At 28.4% G+C, this 22,101-nt stretch overlaps 2 protein-coding genes across 2 annotated transcripts; both read right to left on the bottom strand.

The window, feature by feature from the left end:
* Nucleotides 1–6,827: 6,827 nt before the first annotated feature.
* LOC129875603 (non-specific lipid-transfer protein 2-like) lies at nucleotides 6,828–7,184 on the bottom strand. The gene has a single exon (XM_055950896.1). It carries the CDS (start codon nucleotides 7,182–7,184, stop codon nucleotides 6,828–6,830), a length of 357 nt encoding a protein of 118 aa, XP_055806871.1.
* Nucleotides 7,185–15,660: 8,476 nt separating this feature from the next.
* On the bottom strand, nucleotides 15,661–16,331 carry LOC129875602 (non-specific lipid-transfer protein 2-like). Its single transcript, XM_055950895.1, has 2 exons — nucleotides 15,997–16,331; nucleotides 15,661–15,739 (listed from the first exon to the last, which is right to left on the bottom strand). Exons 1-2 carry the CDS (start codon nucleotides 16,329–16,331, stop codon nucleotides 15,661–15,663), a joined length of 414 nt encoding a protein of 137 aa, XP_055806870.1.
* Between the last annotated feature and the right edge of the window lie 5,770 nt (nucleotides 16,332–22,101).

The raw sequence follows: 22,101 nt of genomic DNA, 5'->3' as shown, positions 1-22,101 counted from the left end.
ACTGTGGCATATCTAGGTAATGACCAAAGATGGTTTGCCTAAACAACTAGATACCTTCTTCACCTATTGATGATTCGAAATCATCAATAAAATTAGTGGTATATGTAGTGTCGAATGTCAAAGAGTGGGAATGGATCTTTTTGATGACGTACTCCAGTCTTTGTATTGATAGAATAAATGAATAAATACAATTTGTACCTGATACATTGTATATCCGACTTTATAAAAACATAACATAACATGATACATTAGAATAAATGATACAAAATGAATTTATGTATCAGGTGCATGGCTAATCAGTATACATATAGAGCTTGTGTACATTGAAATGAGACACTTTGTTTTGACCTTATGTATCAAAAACAATAGAAAAAGCAGAAATTCATGTATTATAAACAACACAAAATCAGTAAAACCTTATGTATCATGATTAGTACATGATGTATCATGACCATTATAAAATGCAGTAGACCTTATATATTAGGAACATAACATGACAAAATCCATATCAGACCATTATGTATCAGCATACGAACTATGTATCAACATTGAAAGATACAAAGTAAGATATCTGATACATTTAATCTATATCCATATCAAAAATAGACTAAATGTATCATTACGGACTTTAAGAATGATACATTGAAATGTTTTCGAAAATATCAAGATTTAAAAAGAAAAAATAACAATATAAATTAGATGAACTCATACATTTGAGAGATTAGAGCGTATTGTAACACCTTCAATTTTTTTCTCTGCTTCTTGGGGTGGTTGTTGAACTGGAGATTTCGACCTCAATTTCGCACGTAATTTATCCATAACTACGGGATCGTTATAATGTTTGAATCTAATCTCGTGGTAACCTTCCCAAGATGAATCAAAGCTCGGAGAAATAAGTATTCCTTGATGTTGGTTTAACTGAGTAAGATCAATACAAAAAGATGGACCGAAATCCATATGTATCAGGAAAATATCGATGAAAACTAAGAAAATTTTAAAAATAAAATCGAGGAAAAAATGACAGTGATGAAAAGATCAACTTGAAGTTGAAACAAAAGGGACAAATTGTATTACCTTGTTTAGAAGTTTGAATTTGAGAAAAAAGAATGACTCAAATTGAAAAAATGAAATCGCTTCAGTGATGGCTTGAAATTAGGTGTCAAATTAGGATAGTTATGAAGGAGTAAAAGGTATCTATCAGATGGATAGAGAAAGAAGAAAAAAAGGAATTTTTTATATTTTTACTAATGATAGGAAATAACAATAAATATAAATATATAAGGTGTACAGTTAAGTAATTTTTTCTTTTATTATTTTAATCAAATTTGGACCAATTTTTTTGGGTCATTTACCATTATGGTCCCTTTCCCATATTTGACTATGTAATCACCATTCATCATTTTCAATGTATTAGAAACAAGATTGAAGGATATATTCAATTTTTAAAGTAAAGGGTAAAAATGTCCAAAAAAAAATTAGTTTATAGTGTGAATAAAACTTTTTACCATTTTTGTCAAATTTGGGCCAAATTATTTTTGGCCTAAAGGATTTTTCCTTTAATATATTTCATTTGATTTGGACAAGACAAGTAACTTTGGGTATTTATAGAGAGGATATTAACAAGAAAATATTTTTTTTGAAATTAATTGTCTTGTTATATTTCATTTGATTTACACACTATTTCATTTGGCCAAAAAAAAAATTCAGTAATTTTTACTTCTCTCCTTTGCCTTTCTCTCTAACTAATTAAACAAAGAACGGAACATTTCTTTTATTCTGTTAAGTAATTCAATTTTGTTGTCTTCGAATTTAGTTACTACTCTATCCGGTCACTTGTCCATTTTAGATTTTACATGCCCGTCAATGATTAATATATAAAAATATTTTATCACAATATTTTTATTAATTAATATAGAATTTTAAATTTTAATTTTTTTTAAAAAATAAGTAATTAATGTTAAGATTAAAATATAAAAAAATTATATTTTTTTCTTGATAGATTAAAAGTGATTTCCTCAAACACTGCAATTATTTTTATCTATCTTACTTATGACTTTGATACAGTTGAGAGTGAACCATTTTACTGGCTACGGTATTCCCAAAGATTAGAATATTATATATATTGGGCTATATATTATATTTATGAATTATGGCTTAGTTATTTGAGAAAATTCTTTTAGAATTGATTTTTAAAAAATAGTTTTCATAAATTATAAAATTTTATATTTATGAAAAAATACACATCTTAAAATTCCAATTTCAAATGGGTCAAAAGGGCCCTAACCTGAGATGGACACATATACTGCCATCACCCATCTGAATAATCAAATAAATTAATTGTGATGGCAACCATACATGCAATATACTGCCATGCTCACACTTCTCAAGGTACTGACCATTTGATATGATGTAATTAATTTTATATATTATTAATAATTTGTTTGGTATATTTTTAAAATTTGCATTAGTTACATACTCGCTGCATTAGTTGTATACGAGCTAGGGGTGTGTACATAAAAACGAATTTAAAATTGAATTAAATTGTAAATTAAGTAAGATCATAAAAAAATTTGACTAGTGATTTAGTTTGACTCAAGTTGATATTTAAAAAATAAAATTTAATTATATTTGAGTTAGTTTGATTTTAACTGAAAAAGTCAATCTAAGACTAAATTAACCCGATATTATGTATATAGCTTCTAAATATTTCTTATATTTTTTCATAGTTTTTTATCTTTTAATATATTATTTCATGTTTGAGATTTAAAATTTTGAATGGTCAAATAAAAAAAATCAATTCAATATGAAGAAGAATGACAATAATGTTGAATTTGGGTTAGACAATCAAAATACATAATCAAATTTTATTTTTTCGTTAAAATTTAATCATGTAATTAATACTCATTAGAGTTATTTTAGCATGAGTTAGTACTTTTAAATTATGATCATTTTTATTATGACTTATTAATTTGCAATATTTGTTTATGTAATTTCATTATTATTTTTTGTTGAATATTTTAGTATCATCATTCATACATCTCATCTCTTATATAGTTGTATTTTGTAGAACTGCTAAAGAAATATTTGAAACACAAATTAATAATATGTTTGTATGAATGCTTTACCGAAAAAGCTCGAAAAAATCCAAAAAATTCAAGATTGAAAAATCCGAGTTTTATTAGTTTGATTTGATTTCTAAGTTTAAATATAACAAAAATATTTTGATTTGAAATTTGAAAAATCAGAACCAGTCTAATCACCCCTAATACTCTTTATTTGATATTATGTTATGTATAGTTAGTTAGTATATATAAAAATATGATATTAGCAATATATGGATTTAATACATACATTAGAATGATTAAAAATATAATTATTTTTTAATATCTTTTTTTAATCTTTTTATTGTGTTTATGAAAGATATTTTTATAAATAAATAACTTTTAAAAATATTATGTAATACATGTTATTTTAATTAATACATCAAATTAAATAACATAAAAAAAATTAATTTCAATATACCTAAAATTAATTTAAATTATATTAACATTACTAGTATCGATATTACTAAAACACATTATTATTCAACGCTATTCTTACGACCCGGAGATCAATCTCATGATCAAGTGGTTGAAAGTACTTTTTTTCCGGTTGAAATTACAATGTGAACATAATCAGTGATGAACTCTTTTCAGTGGCAAAATCTAAACTTTAGGTCAAATTCACGCCGGTAACTTTTTTGAGGAAACTGTTTTCATTTTAAATTTCACGTTGTTTAAAAAATAATTCATATAAGTACTTTAACATAATATTTATATTAATTAATTTATAATTTTAGGTATTGAAAAAATAATTTGTGAAATAAGTAATAAATATTGAAGGTAAAATATGAAAAATAATAATCTTAATATGCAAAAAGTAATAAGTAAAAGTAATGTATTTTTAGTATAATAAATGAAGAAAGTATATGATTATCTTTTTTATTGTCTACCAATTTAATGACATTAAATGTGAATCATTCTTGAGAGGTATCTAATGTGCTTTCGCACTTAAATGTGGCATCTTCATATTCCAAGAGTCTAATTTCCTTGTATTTTTCTTCATCCTATTAATTCATAGGTTTAAGGTCGCGGGTCCAGATGGAAGCCTCTATACTGTAAGCCATGACGATGAGCTTGGAAGCGATGATGATCCTTAGACTAGCCATCCTGCCATATGAATCTAGAGGACCTTGACTAGCCATCCTTTGACAAGCATCAAGAAGTACAAGTACCTGTTTCCGCTCTGTATCACTGAATTTTTGTAAAAGATATGCCTTCATGTCCATAGTCCCAGGCGGATTTCCAATGCCTACATAAATACATTAAAAACATGCTTTTTAGCTGGGGATTTAGTAGAGCAATTTTGTTGTATGTGAACACATAGTTTCCATTGGTAATTATGTGATTATGCTTTCACAACAAATCTTGTTCCTTATAAAAATATTATTTTTAAGAAATTCTATTCTTGTTTTCTTTCTTTTTAAATATTTAAGTAATAAAAATGTAGAAATTATTTTATTCTTCGTAATCTCATTTTATTAATTAAAATAGAATAATTTCATGTACTCTAAGTTTTAACGGATAATATATCTCATATATATAAGATCATCATAAATAAATCATTAATTTTTATTCAAATAACAATTAAAAATAATTATAATAAAATAAGAAATATTTTTAATTTTTTTCTAATTGAAGTAGAATAAACATTTGCTAATAAAAGAAATATTATTAGGAATAAAATGTGTTCAAAAAAAAAATATTTATTTGAAAAAGGGCATTTTAACCCATTAAATAAAAATAAAAACATTTCTGAACTAAAATATTGACAGCAAGAGTATTTTTAGACCAAATTATAAATAAATAACATTTTTATTCATTTCAAATAGTTTAAGAACTTTTTTTGACTATTTTCCCTTATATCTTTAAACATTAAAGACCTTTCAAGTATGTTTAGAGGGCTCATCAAATTTGAGAAAATTATATTAGACACAAATATGTTACTTTTAATAATAACTCCTAACTTGGCAAGAGAAAGTTAATAGTTTGATCTAATACTCCCTCCGATTCATAAAAAGAGATTAATCAATTTTATTTTAATTATTCTGAGATAAAAGTATTTTAAGGAATATCAATGCAAAAATCTTTCTGAGTTGACTCTGAATATGTCTTGGGGCAAAATATTTATTGGGACCGCCACTGCTCCTTAGTCTCCAACTTCCATTTCAATTATCACTTTTATTATCAACATGGATGGTATAGTAGTGAGATTATTTCATTTTTAATTAAAATTATTGAATTTGAATCTTAGAGAAAATTTTGTTGAGAGTATCACCCTCAAATGGACCTATAGTGAGCTATTCGAATTTAATTGAAGATCCAATGTGAATACCGAACACTAAATAAGAAATTTAAAAAATAAAGAGATAAGTATCAAAAACACACCTGCACTAAATATCAAAAACACACCTGCACTATCCTTTTTTTTTGAGTTTCATACCTAAACTATTGAGAGTGTGAATTTCGTACCTAAACTATTACTTTTTAGTTTGAGAAACACATCTCTTTTATTCTACTCTAATCATGGTGTGTATACTACACTCTTAAAACATTTCACCTTAACAAAAATTAAATAAATTATTAGAATTAGTTAAAATTAAAGAATAAAACATTACTATCTCCCACCCAAAAAGTGATAGAAATAATTTAGTATTTAACTTTTAACTAATATTAATAGTTTATTTAATTTTTGTCAAAGTGTAATATTTTATCCATGTGGAATGCCACGAGGCAAGTTTTTTTTTCAAAAAAATAGAGAAAGTAGACAGTGTATTAAATACACTACTGATGTGTGTTTCTCAAACTAATAAGTGATATTTTAAGTATGAAACTCATTTTTCCAATAATTTAGGTATAAAACTCGGAAAAAATGAATAATGTAGGTGTGTTTTTGATTATTTTATTATATTATGAGAAAAATATTTTTGTTTTATATGTAGTATTCATTCCTCACCATTAAAAACTACACACTATTAATATGATATGATAAAATATAAATATATTTTATTTATTATTATTTTTAAGAGGTGTGTAAAGTAAAGTAAAAATAAACAAGGAAATAAGTACTTTGTTATTTGTCTTCCTTTAAATTAATTTGCAATTTGTTATACAACATATAGGTATAGGTTCTCAGTCTTTGATAGTTCAATAATATCTCTCTCGAGAGAAATGAACTAAATAAGATAGTAAAATTAAGAATTATTATGAACTAAATAAGATAGTAGTAAAATAACGTATTATTATGAAAGATTTGGATTGTAATACAACGTAAGTAACCCCAAATGTTTCATTACAACACTCTTAACTAAATATGACTCCAAATTAAAGACCCACAAAATAGCTAGATCCACAAACAGGATCAAACTAACTCCACGCCATCTTTATTCTTCTCCTCATGATACTCTAGCTAGCTACTTCCATATTGCACTGATTAGCCTTACTGGACCCTGCATATATTAATTACCACATTAACCAAGTATATTAGCACGACATGGTTATGTATAATAGGAGTGATCGTTAAACATATCAGCCAAAATGTGACACGTTTCAAATTTCAAGGAGCAAATAATTTAACTTTAGTTTTAAGATATTTGAAATAAAATTTACATATTTAAAAATGAAAGCACTATATATTTTAAATTATTTATACATGAAAAATTTCTAATTTATTAGATTTGTTATTGCAAATCAATTTAATTACCAATGGTAGCATAATAAAATAAGTATTTAGAAGAAAAGAAGGTTAATAACATACTTAGAGCAGTCAGTGGAAGGGCTAATCTTGTAAGGAATGTTTACGCCACAAGCTGTAGGGAGACCAGCGGCTTTGCCCGCATCAATGCCCTTCATAGCTTTAGCGGCTGATTTTAGACAAGTACATGCTGTCTTTCGATCCGCTGGAGTCTTGGCTGCACCCAATAGACCCTTGATTCCGCCACAACAGTCTCCTAGAGGGCCACGGCCCGTAAGATAAGGGAGGCAAGGAGCCACGCTAGATGTAACCTGACCACATGTCAATGCCTCTGCATGGGGTGCAACCACCACCATGCACAAAATAACAATGCATGAAATTTTGCCTACCATTTCCATATAGCTAGAGTAGTAGTGAATTGAAGGATATTGCAAATGTATTGTGTTTGTTGGGTGCAAAAGCCAGTGAGACCTTTTGAGTATTTATAGAGGGAAAATAGGAAGTGATTAATTAATGACCGGTACACATATTGAGGCTAAATTCAATAACGCTTTTCGAGGTTACACATATTACTCTCACCGTTTCATTTTATGACTTATATTGGACGCACACTTTTTTTTAAAAAATATTTATTTTATTATTGTGTTTTAATAATATAAATTTAATTACTAGTATTTTATGTGATTATTTAATAATAGGATTAGTATTAAAAGAAAACTATAAATTTATTTAAAATTGCTGAAATTACTGATGTCTTGCACTTGTACTTATCCACTATATTAAAAATAAATATTTACATTTTAATTATTTAATTTAAAAAATCAAAAGATAATTCATCACTTAATTTTTAATTTATCCTTATTATTATCTATAGTTATTTTTTCAAAATATTAAATTTATTACATCTAAAATTAATATAGTAAATTAATTATTTTATTTAATTATTTTTTTAAAAAATATGTTAAAATATAATATGGACAAAGGCATTCTCAAACAAAAGCGATATCTCTATAGAGACCCAGGGATAGCAATGGGTGAGGCAGGACGGGTTTAGAGCTAGGCGGGGTGGGGCGGATTGAAGTAATTATTATTAAAATTAATGCGGGGCAAGGCGGGTTGCGGATTTATGAGAGTTTAAGGTATCAATTAGGAACCCGAAGAAAATTAAATCTTTGTAATTAGTAAAAATAAAAAAATATAAATTTTTATCTTAAACTTTGACTTTAATTTTAACTTTTAAAAAAAACTTAAACTAGACAAATGTTAATTAGAGTTAATTAGCGATTAAGAAACAATTGTTGAAATGTTAACTAGTAATAATTAATGAGTTATTGAGATGTTAATTAACAAAAAAAATTATGAATTTTATTTTTCATATTAAACTCAATTAAAAAAGAAAATAACAAAAAAATTATGCTGGATGGATTTATGCGGCGCGGATCTATATGGATCGAAGTGGAGCGGATTGAAACCAAGGGATGTCCCTCTTTTGTTTTCACACAATTTTTCATCGATTTTGTACATTTTTTTTGGGAAAAAAAATATAAATATCATAAACCGACATACAAAGTCGAGATTTTTTTTAAAAAAAAAAACTGACATTGTCCATAAGTTTATTTAAATTTTCATTTATTTTTAATTAAATAAATATAAAAAAATATTTTATTTAATAAATCGACTGACAATGTTGGTTTGTGGTAAGTTTTCCCGTTTCAATTTTGTTTGACCTCTTATGATTTGATACGAAATTTAAAAAAGTAAAGAAGCCTTTTGAATTTGATCGTCTGATATTATAAATATGTTAAATATATTAAAATTCTCTTTAATTTTATGATTTTAAATATATTAGGCGAAAAGTTAGAATTAAAAAATTACTAACTATGAATAAAACATTTTTTTAAAACATACTAAAGAAAAAAGGTAGAACAATAAATTGAATTAGAGAGTATTCATTTTCCAATAACTTATACTCTTTTTGTTCTATTTTATGTGACATCCTTTTTTTTTTTAATCCATTTCAAAAAGAATTTGACTTTACTATAATTAGAAACAATTTAATTCTAAAATTTCACTTTTACCCTTAATGAAATGATTTACAAACACATAAAAATCTAAGAATTATTTTAGACCATAAGTTTCAAAAGTTTTTTTTTCCTCTTAAATACCATACTAAATCAAATAATATTAGGTAAAACAGAATGAAAAAAATAATTAATAGAATGATATAATAAAATTATTCTTCTATTTTTTAAAGAATATATTAAGTCAAATATGAATAAATAAAAATACTGAAAAAGGGCCAAAAATACTCATGTACTATCCGAAAAGGTTTAAATATACCCCTCATCCATCTATTGGGCCAAAAATACCCCTCATTCTACCTTTTTGGTCCATTTTTACCCCTAAAACTAACAACCTTTTATTTTTTTTAATTATTATTGTTATTAATTATTACGTGACATCTTTCTATTGGACAAATTTAAATTTCAACCCATCTTTTTTCTCCTATCTGCCCCGATCCATATTGATAGCCCCATGCCCACACCCAATTAAAAGACCATTATAAATTTTTATTCTTTTATTACTATTATATTATATTTTATCTTATCATACAATTAACCACCAATATATATTCTTTTCATCCTAAACTCACGAAACACAACTAATAATAAATTGAATTATCTATTTAAATTCGATTATTCACACATTATACGAGATTAATATGCTTATTAATAAAGATCAAAATTTTATTTTCTAATATAAAATATTATTCGCTTTCTATTTTTATTTTCAAAAATGATAATACTGTAACTATGAATTTCAAAGTACACAATTAATTTCTTTTTAATAGGTAATTGACATTTAATATTATTGATCCATCTGTAATGACCCGTTAGGTCATTTTGAGAACGAGTCCTCCTCCTTTCGTAGAAGACCCTTTTCGTAAATGTAAGTTGAAATTTTGGACCTTTCGGTAACCTCGGTTAATTAGTTGATGGATAATTTTAGAGAATTAATTTAATTGGTGGATCAAATTAATAGTTTATTTAATTCCATATACCACTTGACCTATTTATTGAAATAAGTTAAAAAAGGTTATTGTTTTTTTATAACACAATTAATTTCTCAAACCCTCAAACTAAAGGAATTGAACTTTCATTGTGGCTTCGGCGAACGCTTCAGGTAAGAGTCGATTATGTTTTCTACTTAGATTGATGGCTACATATATGAGTAAGGAATTAGTATTATAATTCTAGGTTGAAAAGAAAAAAAAGAAGAAGTAAATGAATACAAATTTGAGTGCTTTTGTCTTGAGTTTTTGGACCTAGAATGAAAGAATATTAGTGGGACAATCATTGCCAATGATAAGGCAAAGATTGGTAATGATTTTTCCAATGATTGAAAAGGAAGTAAACGCCATGAATGGCAAGTTTTGCACTTCTGGTCAATTCTCGCCACTGGTTTCGTAAACCAGGTGGCTTCAATTGTCAATAATTTTATTTTGTTATCACATTATAAATTAAGCTTTAATATATTGAGATCTGTAATTAAATAGCAAGAGTATTGTATTATATGAATATCAGTAGATTTATGATATTTGGAGGAACTGAAACTGAACCTTAGTCTTGAAATTCGAAAAAAAAATATGGGAGTTGACATGTTAGGTGGTATCACGATTAGAAATTTGATTATAGAATTGTGTGCATTTTTGGGTCTAGGCTAGATATATAGTAATACGGGTGTTGTTAGTTTTGAAATCTTTTTGTGATTATCTATTTGACTAGATTACATTAATTTGGAAGTCCAACAAAAGGGGAAGGCTCAATTCCGGAGTGATTGTTTGATTAGTTGAGGCAAGTGAATTTCTAAATCTCAGTTTAAGCTTGTAGATGCTTGTATTTCCTTATTATGTGCACTAGGGAGTAATGAAAATTGGACTGGCTTATTGACTATATGATTGGCCTTAAAAATGGAGATGAGGGGTATAAAATGATGATCTAATAACATGTATTGGTGGAATTGATGTGATGAGATTATGGATTTATTTGGACATGTGAAATGACTGTTGATATGAGATAGAAAAAATTATTGTTGTTATCATGTTATTATCGTGAATCATATTGTCATGACCCAAGCCTAGGACCTAGACGTGACATGGCGAATGAGGTACCCGAAAGTACCTCAATCAAGCCTCTTAGCATTTTTTTAGCCTTTCATAGGTAATGTTGATAAACAAGCGGAAATCATAATAAATCTTCAACTTACATATGTCCAACAATACCTCTAACTATTAGATTTAATGGGCTAAGACAAGTCCCTAGCTCACCCTCAATCATAATAGAAGAAATTTCATAGTAAAATATCTTAACATATCATAAACTAGAAAGATAAAGGAGTATTGTTCCCGGAACATGGGAACTCACCAAAAGTAGTCTTCAAACGAAGTCTCAACTAGCCACGTGGAGGAGAACGAGGAGGAGCACTGATCCCTACATGGTGATATCATGTAGGAAAAAGAGTATGCGTTAGTACTTTGAATATACTAAGTATGTAAGGATGCATGAACATTGAGGAAACATTAAAATATTTATGTAATATGGAATATAATTTAATGTATGCATAATAAATCATATATATATCCTTTAAAACATTCATTTTGTGGGAAATTAACCATAACCGACATTTAAGACCATGTGAGCTATTACATGGAATCCAACATAACCCCCTACGTTGGCCGGGGAGACTACTTGCCAGGTAGAACTCCGTCAACTTCATTCATTTCTTTAACTTTAACTTTATGGGCATTCATGGATCCATTAGCCTAAGCCTACAAGGGCTCCTATGTTGGCACATAGTTAATGAGACAAGGGGTTGCTACTAGGATTCTCTTACCGAATCCCACCTCAATGACCCATTCGGTGCTAAGTCAATCCCACGGAATAGTTTAATACTTTAAAATAGTCATAACATATAGCTTGAGAATTCAAAATATCATATTCGGTAGAATAACTCATTAAAACATTTGGTAATTCAAATATGCAAGAATTTTCCTTATTGCAAAAAGAATTCATCATTCATATCATTTCATCATTCTTTTATTTCATAAGACTCCCTTTTTATCATAGATATTGCTTTTATGAACATTCATTTGGAGTCAAAGCTTTCAAGTCAAACTTTATTAAAAACATAGTAAAACTAGGTGGGTTCAAATCACTTCAACTTGAAAACATGTATGTAAATAAATATACATAAATACTTTGGAATCCATTAATTAAAAGTCATGCTTTAGACAACCCACCATGAATTTTAAGAACCTTTAAAAATATAAATAAATAAATTACTTGCAATCCATCAATTCATACATATGAAATTATGTTGTATCAAAATAGATCAATAATCATTAGTTTAACCATGATTCATACTATTAAGTAAAAATAAAATTACCATAACAAAAATATTACTTGAAATCAAAAGACATAATTGAAAGAGTTTTTGGACTACATGGGTGGAAGAACCCATGGATAAACAACCACATAACTTAGAGTAGAGCTTAAAGAAAATAAACATAATTTATCATATAATCAAAATAATTTAGGCATGAGAGTGGAAGGAATACCCTCATTGAAGCCTTACATACCTGGAAACCGAAGCTTTAGTTGGTACCGAAAGACTTAATGAACATTCTTGAGTCCTAGCTTCTCTCCTTGCCGGAATGTTTTGTGTACTACCCGGAGTATATGAATCACCGGAATAGTATTTCTTCACTACTAAGAACTAAAACTATATTTGAGAATGTGTAAAGAAGTGTATAGAGAGAAGATTTGCTTGAGAAAGCTTGATGAATAAAATAAGGAAATAAGGTGGGTATTTATAGGTGGGAAAGAGGGACCTAACAATAAATAAAATAATTATAAAAAGAATCTGAAAATTTAGTGGAATATATTGATGTCATGGATGATGTTAAATGGAGGACAATTTATGTCATGAGTGATGTCAAATGTATCTAGATCTTTCTATGGTAGGTGAATGAGTTATCTTTGACAGAATACTCTTTTTGGGAGCTGCGTTTGAATAAGATAAATTCCTTATTAGGATTTGGTGTTTTCATAAGAATTGTAGATATGGAAGTCTAGTTTCATATAGTTCAAGAATCAACCAATTTGGATAAACCTACAGTGAGATATGATTTTTCTTCTATAAACACTCATTTCCGTCACAACATCCTACCTTACAAATATTAATTTATTTGACCTACTTAACATCCGAATCTTAAAATATGGTCTTCATAAAAGTTGTAGGTAATGATCTTGTGGTTACGCAGAAATTTGAATCACTCAATTTGGATATTCATATGAAAGGTTATGACCAAAATACAGAGGTTGTATCATGTTTAGGCAAAAATTGAAACATCGTATACAACGTTTTTAGGGGATGTTACACATATGAACATTTATTGATTACATTAGTTCTGACATACTGCACTAAGACTGAAAATGATATGAAACAAAGGGGTCAGGCCACACGCTTCGTGGCAGGTATTATGAAATAAAGGGTTCGGGCCACACGCTCCGTGGCAGGATATGTATATTGAGGGGACGGGCCACACGCTCCGTGACAGATAACATGGACAAAAATATTCCCTATGGGTTTCGGACTGTAATTCAGCGGATGTATACCGATAGGACAGACATGCATCATCTCATTGCATTGCATCGCATTTTGTTGATATTTGTGAATTTGTGTTTACCATTATTGCTCTGTATATGTTGAACTTGAATTGATATAACTCACTTGATGAGACTACTAATGAGTATTTGTGGACTATATTATTATTATTGTGTAGAGTGTAGAATTGGGCTGGTTTTATGCTGGTTGTAGTTAAGGAGGTTCGGTTGGGATGACATGAGTACTTGTATGTATTGAGCTTTGATTAGTTTTAGTTATCCACTTGTTGAGTACCGTGTTGTTTGGTACTCACCCCTTGCTTCTACACTTGTGTAGGTTGTGAGCCCGTACCAGCTTGATCTCCTAGTGTTTTCTAACACATCCGAGGCTATCATTTCGAGTATTGAGGTAGATGTTACATTCATCTAGTAGACACCTCTTACTCTTTTATTATGTTTTAGTCCTATTCTAGAGACAAAAACATTGTGATTGTATTTTCTTTCGTACTTCGGTAATGTATTAGTGGCTTGTACACGTGACAACCAGTCTTGGAGGATTTTGAGATTATTTATTTGTTTTTGACTAAGTTAAACCTTGTTTTATCTCAATTACTTCCGCATTTACTTTCCGTTGAGTTTTAGGCTGACTTGTCTTGGTGGGTTGAGATGAGTGCCATCACACCCGAATTCGGGTCATGACACCATCATACAATATATGATTAATCAATGTAATTGACGTTCATGAGTGATTTGTATATCAATATGTTTTTTGAATATATGTGTTTATAAGTATTCAAAATTGATGGCATTATAGTAAGTTTTAAGAAGATATTTTTTCATAGCATAAAAAAGTATTATGATAAAAAATTCTCAAGTATGAAAATTTCTTCTTAATAAATTAATATATTTTTATGAAAACAATAATAAGATTATTGTTTTAATTAAATGAGATTGATGAATAAAATAAGTCTATTATTAAAACAAATGAGGCTTTAATGACATGACATGTCAATTAGGAGAGAATGAGGCTTTTGAAGTGTTAAGTATCTTTGGAAGAAAATAATGATATTTGAGTGATGTTTTGGTCCTAAAAGGGCAGTCCGGTGCACTAAAGCTCCCGTTATGCGCAGGGTTCTGAGAAGGGTCTGATCACAAGGATCTATTGTAAAAAGAAGGGTTAAAAGTAGTCTTCAATTTTCGTTTAATAATTAGGTTTAACCTCATTATACTATGTGATTATTCATATTTTGTACCCTTATTTGGACGGAAACCTGCAAATTATCCCAAATTAATTCAAATTTCTTAAAAACTATCCATTCTTAAATTGAAATCTATGTCCGACCCTCTGTCTATCTTAACCCAAACAAATATAACCCATTTTCCAAAAGAACCTCCAAAGGACTTCAAATATTGAAACATGTTGTTATGTTTGATTTACTTAATTCTGCACTTAAAGCTTCTTTGTATAGTTGCTTATTAAGAACATATACTTCTTCAGTACATAAATTAAATATGACAACATAAAATAACACGTGTTTAATTAACGTAACTGAATATTCTGCAAATACATAATTTAGTGATCTAACTAGATCATATTGATTAAAGCTAAGAAAGTAAGACGTATATATTAATTATGTATTATACATGAAGATTGGATGGTAGAACAACCAACCACAAAAGTTTCATTACAAGACACAAAATAACAAAAAGTAAGAGATTAAAAAAAAAGTAGAAACGGATCCATAAGCAGGATCAAACTCTTTCGATCCCTTTTATTCTTCTACTTATAATTAGCTACTTCCAGATTATGTAGTGGATCAGCCAACCCTGCATCCTCACATTAAACCAACATTAATTAACCAAGAAACATTATTCGATATATATATATATATATATATATATATATATATATATATATATATATATATATATATATATATATATATATATATATATATATATATATATACACGTACAATAATCTTCTCACTTAGTAGACAATTTATGTTACACTCTTTGGTTTAATTTGTTTGTCTTGTTTTTGATTTGCACGAAATTTTAAAAAGTAAACAAGACTTTTAAATCTTTTGATCTAAAATAAAAATGTGTAGAATCTATCAAAAATACACTTTAATTTTATGGTATTAACCATGTCATATAAAATATTAGAATTAAATAATTATTAACTGTTATATTATTTACTTTAATTGATCGCATGGAAGTACACATCCTTATGTAACATGTTAGACTTACGACAGTATTGGTAGTAGAAACCGTTCATTCTGAATCACAAAATAATTACTCTACAAAGTTATATGATTTACTTTTTTTTTTTAATCAATTCTAAAAAAATAACACATTTCTATATTTAATAGTAACAATTAACTTTAAAATACTTATCACACAAATATCTAATATTTAATTTTATACCATAAATTTTAATTTTCTTTTTTTAAAATTTTATGTCAAATCAAACAGACAGTTTTATGTTATTACTATATTATTTAATCTCATAGTATAAAATAGTAAATTAACGTACTTGGAGCAGTCAATGGATGGGATGATTTCGTAAGGAATGTTTACGCCACAAGTATAAGGGAGACCAGCGGTTTTGCCCGTATCAAGTCCTTTAACAGCATTAGCTGCTGATTTTATGCAACTGCATGCTGTCCTCCGGTCCGCTGGGGTCTGAGCTGCAGCCAACAGACTCTTAACACCACCGCAACAGCTTCCTAGGGGACCGCGCCCTGTAAGATAAGGGATGCAAGGAGCCAACCCAGACGAAACTTGGCCGCAGCTTATGGCCTCTGCATGGGGTGTAACCACCACCATGCATAATAACACAAAACATACAATCTTGCCAACCATTTCCATTTTCTTATCTTAGTAATAAATGTAATTATGTGTTTTGCTTGAGTGTAGTGAGACCTTAAAAGGGTTTTTATAGAGGGAAAATAGGAAGTAATTAGTTAGTTAATAGAGTGATGAAAGAATTAGTTGGTGGTTGAGGTAAACATAAATAGAACTTGTCCTATCTTCTTTTTTACCTAGTTCACTTCATTTTGGTGACGTAGCAACTTTCTAATTATTTGTACGTTTAAAATTTATGTGCTTTAGTTTGATTGGTTAATGAATCTTAAAAATTTAAAGAAGATTTTTGCATTATAGCTCATTGAGTTTTATTAGTATTAAGCATTATGTTATTTTTATAACGGAGTTAAATGAAATGTTGAAATTAAAAAATTTCTAGTATAAAAATTAAATGTGATATTTTTTAAAAGGGCTATAGAATAATATTGAGTGTACATGAAAATACAATTTTGTATCTTTCTCTTCCTACCTATTTACGTGGGGTAATTACTTTCATCTTAAATTTTACCTATCTATGTGAGACAAGGCATATAAGAAACTATGATCAAAGTACAATTTGTTTAACTCTCAAAATTTAAATATTATCACATAAATTAGAACAAAAAATGAAGTAAAGTAGAAGTTTCAAATGGACAGATTGGGCTGAAATTGGAGAAATTAAAATTATCTGAGTTAAAAACAGGATTGAGTCATGATCCATCCGAATTTATTTTGGATTAAAAAAAGTTGGGCTCAAATGGGTTAAAAATTAGCTTGGGTCATAACACCACAAATTTGACCTGCTTAATCTAATTATTTTTTTTAACATAATTGCAATTTATCTTTTGTAAATACAATTTGATAAATTTCAACTCAAGAAAATAAAAAATAAACTCTTGACTTTGAAGTGGAAAGTCACCAAACATTATACCAACCAAATAAACATATAATTAAGATGACTCACTCAATATATTCAATGAAAAATAAATATATATAGTTTAATTTCTTTCGATTTTGCTAAAAATCTGCCTACCTTCTATCCTATCTATACCTCATTTATGAAATTTTCTAGATATATTATTTTTATTGTATTTTGATCCTAGAAAAACAATTTTAATTTACAAATAGAAATAATAAATATATAAATCCTAGAAGATATAAGGTTTGAATGTGATGAGATTGATTTAATTTAAATTATTTTGAACTCAATTCATAAAATTTAAAATAGAGTGAATAAATTACCTATATTTAAATTTATTTTGAACGCGAGTATTGGTGTAATATCCTCAATCAAATAAAGTGGCTGATTGCATCATGCACAATCTAGTGTTGGTACTTTCACCAATAGAGTATAATGATGAAATGGCCACTTAGTGCCAATCTAATAGTCGACTGAGTTGTGCTATAAATATGCCATGCTCAATCGTCTTACTACAAATTATTGGCTTGCTTTGACATCGCAATGAATTACTTTCTCCGTCACATTTTAATTATTATTTTGGCTCAAAAAAATTATTTTAAAATAATAATTTTTTTAATTTCAATTTATGACTTATTTTTTTAATCAATTTTAAAAAACTCATTTTTATATTTAATAATAATTTAATTTTAAAATGTACATAAAAAAGTTATAATCATACAATACATAAAAAGAAATTATAATCATACAAATATTTATGACTTATTTTATACACAAGTTTCAAAAGTGAGTCTTTTTTTTTAAACTTTGTCTCAAATCACTGCGTCACATAAATTGGAACGAAGGGAATAACATTTTAAAAATTTAAGACAAAAAATTGTAATTATTTTCAATTATACCCGGTAGCATTAAAAAGTAATGTTTTCATAATACAAATTTATTCTTAAAAAAATCTAATAATAGGAATAACTCAATAATCTATATCTATCTTTTTCTTTTAGAGGGTGTGGAAAAAATTTAAAACGACAGATAAAATAGCCAAAGGAAGTACTATACAGTCAAGTAATAACACAGGTGTGATAAAAAAATTTAAAAATATTTTTGTCAATCTTTCATTGTACTAAATTAATTTATTCAACTAATTTGATGTCATGATCCTCACCCGCCGTGATTGACATCCACTCTAATCCTTCGGTAGGAGAATCACTATTACAATCGAGACTAATCAACAACAACAAGAGATAAACAATTAAAGATGTAGAAACATGTTAAATAAGACAAAGGTACTGAGTCCCCATAAAATCAACCAACTCAAACTAAAACATGTGGAAATATTCCTAGAATCTGAAAGTCATTTTATCAAAACTCTTAAGATCTTCGAAGGCATCCTACTGCGTGGAAGAGGTGTCTTCGCATCATCTGGCAACACAACGGATTTGGATGAAAGAGTGGTAGGTAGTTGGATATCGCATAGTAAATATTCAGCTTGGACTACTTTTCATGACTAACAATAGTCAATGGTGTGATCGATAATGAAATTCCATATATAAGAGCATCTATCACTTCTTGAGTTTTGAACGATATAGAAGTTGAAGTTATGGAATTCTGTTATGAGAATAATAAAAACTGTAAATAATTTAGTATATTCTAAATTTTTTGTAATACTAATCAGTACTAAAGATAATGAATCAAATACAAGTGTGGAAAGATTATCGATACACCAGGCTTGATTTTGTCTTTATCAATCAGTTCAATCTGTTCTTTCATTTTGTCAATCATTTCAGAAGTGTCAGTTGCATTTTTCATGTCAATATTTGTTTCTTTTGATGCATTATCCTAAATTAAATGAATCATGTCAATACTAAACTTTTATATATAAAATGTATCACAAAATTTGTTCTGATACATTACCTTTAATGTATTAGAAACAACAACCTCTTCAAAATCTTTTGCAACATCTGATTTCATAGGATGTGGTGATCCATCCTCCATTTGTTATGGATTCTTGGATGGTTCTGCTTTCTATAATTATAATAATAACAATTACTTCTGTAACTGACTATTAAATTAGAAAATTATAGATCTGATACATGACTATGAAATGTATCGAGTAGTTAATAAGTATGACAATTAAAAAACAGACTTATTAATTTATAAATAATTTATGTACCTGGATATCTTTTTGGACATGAGATTGTTCATGTGATTCAGGGGCACCAACATTAATTTGATCATTATTGTGCTCCTTATCAAGGGCATCAGGTTCTTCAACCACATGGAACGGTTGAACAAAATCATCATTTTGAATTGGAGTTGATGTGCCAGTCAGGTCATGATCAGGGATCTACAATGCTATAAAAAATAAAAATTGTAACATACTAACCAATTCAATTGTTTTAACAAAAAATACTATACTTAGGAGGGTGATTGAACTATATTTGCAATGGCTTTCAAGAGATCTGTATGATTTAAATCGATTTTATTCTTGAGTCGCTTGAACTTTCGGTCAACCTTAAAACAATAAAATGAAAAATCAGAATATATCAACATATTAAAAGTATATTGACTAACTTAAATCTTATACTAATAACTTAAGTATTTCTTTAGAGACTTCTTTAATGCTTTGACATACACCTAGTAAATTTGATCCAATTGACTGAAAGATTCATCTCCTACCACTGATTTTGCCACTAATTTTGAAGTAGTAAAAACAGATTTTTTGATGATTTTTGTGATAGTACATATTTGTCTTTGATAGCCGTTTCTACTGAAATTGATTTTTTATCAGGGGTAGTCTTCATTCTTTGGGTAGGAAGTGGAGAAGATGTATCAGCAACAAGACCGGATCTTCTTAACAATTCTTCGAGTGGGTTAGTTGAAAAGTCCTCAAAGCCGGAAAGTTTTTGAGGTTCCATTCGTTTGGCCTTGAAAACTGATGTTGTAGCTTCAGTAGAAGGTTGACTGCCAGGGATGTCAAGTGATTCCAATTCATCTTGTGTTGCGACAAGATTGGAGCATGTATACTAAAAAAGAATTAGAGTGAAAAACATGAATAACAAAAACAACGATCAATATGTATCATACTATCATGACAGAGACCTAATGTAAGAGATTCAAGAATAATGAATGTATCATAAATGTTATGTATACTGATTCAATGCAGAATTTAAAACTAAATAATCTTAAGCTATAGTTAATAAGCATCAGATGATACATATACATTTGATATAAATATGAATAGAATTTTATAAAATATACCTCACTGAAGATGCTAGATATGAAGGTCTCATATTTGGGCTTGACCGCAACAACATGTCAATTAAAAATTCTTGGAATACGATTATTGTCACGACCCAAGCCTAGGGCCTAGACGTGACATGACGAATGAGAAACCCGAAAGTATCTCAAACAAGCCTCTTAGCATTCTTTTGGCCTTTCATAGGTAATGATGATAAATAAACAAGCGGAAATCATAATAAATCTTCAACTTACATATGTCCAACAATACCTCTAACTATTTGATTTAACGGGGCTAAGACAAGTCCCTAGCTCACCCTCAATCATAATAGAAGAAATTTCATAGTAAAACGTCTTAACATATCATAAGTTAGAAATATAAAGAAGTATTGTTCCCGGAACATGAAAACTCGCCAAAAGTAGTCTTCAAACGAAGTCTCAACTAGCCACGTGGAGGAGAACGAGGAGGAGCACTGATCCCTACATGGTGATATCATGTAGGCAAAAGAGAATGCGTTAGTACTTTGAATGTACTAAGTATGTAAGGATGCATGAACATTGAGAAAATATTATAACATTTATGCAATATTGAACATAATGTAATACATGCATAATAAATCATATGGATATCCTTTAAAACATTCATTTTTTTGTGGGAAAATAACTATAACTGACATTTAAGACCATGCGAGCTATTACATGGAATCCAACATAACCCCCTACGTTGGCCGGGGAGACTACTTGCCAGGTAGAACTCCGTCAACTTCATTCATTTCTTTAATTTTAACTTTAAGGGCTATTTATGGATCCATTAGCCTAAGCCTACAAGGGCTCCTATGTTGGCACATAGTTAATAAGACAAGGGGTTGCTACTAGGATTCCCTTACCGAATCCCACCTCAATGCCTCATTCGGTGCTAAGTCAATCCCACGGAATAGTTTAATACTTCAAAATATCCATAGCATATAACTTGAGAATTCAAACATCATATTCGGTAGAATAGCTCATTAAAACATTTGATAACTCAAATATGCAAGAATTGTCCTTATTGCATAAAGAATCCATCATTCATATCATTTCATCATTCTTTCATTTCATAAGACTCCATTTTTATCATAGATATTGCTTTCATAAACATTTATTTGGAGTCAAAGCTTTCAAGTCAAACTTTATTAAAAACATAGTAAAACTAGGTGGGTTCAAATCACTTCAACTTGCAAATATGTATGTAAATAAATATACATAAATATTTTGAAATCCATTAATTAAAAATCATGTTTTAAACAACCCATCATGAGTTTCAAGAATCTTTAAATAGCTAAATAGAGGAATTACTTGCAATCCATCAATTCATACATATGAAATTATGTTGTATCAAAATAGATCAATAATCATTAGTTTAACCATGATTCATACTATTAAGTAAAAATAAAATTACCATAACAAAAATATTACTTGAAATCAAAAGACTTAATTGAAAGAGTTTTTGGACTACATGGGTGGAAGAACCCATGGATAAACACCCACATAACTTAGAGTAGAGCTTAAAGAAAATAAACATAATTTATCATATAATCAAAATAATTTAGGCATGAGAGTGGAAGGAATACCCTCATTGAAGCCTTACATACCTGGAAA

The sequence above is a fragment of the Solanum dulcamara genome, chromosome 12, assembly GCF_947179165.1.
Source record: "Solanum dulcamara chromosome 12, daSolDulc1.2, whole genome shotgun sequence".
Lineage (NCBI taxonomy): Eukaryota > Viridiplantae > Streptophyta > Magnoliopsida > Solanales > Solanaceae > Solanum > Solanum dulcamara.
This window is presented reverse-complemented; position numbering and strand designations above follow the sequence as displayed.

Excerpts from the sequence above, each read along its gene's own strand:
- LOC129875602 (XM_055950895.1), bottom strand. The coding sequence starts at position 16,331 with ATGGAAATGGTTGGCAAGATTGTATGTTTTGTGTTATTATGCATGGTG. Across the intron at positions 15,740-15,996 it reads CCATCCATTGACTGCTCCAA|AATGAACGGTTTCTACTACC; the intron begins GTACGTTAATTT and ends TTTGTGATTCAG.
- LOC129875603 (XM_055950896.1), bottom strand. The coding sequence starts at position 7,184 with ATGGTAGGCAAAATTTCATGCATTGTTATTTTGTGCATGGTGGTGGTT.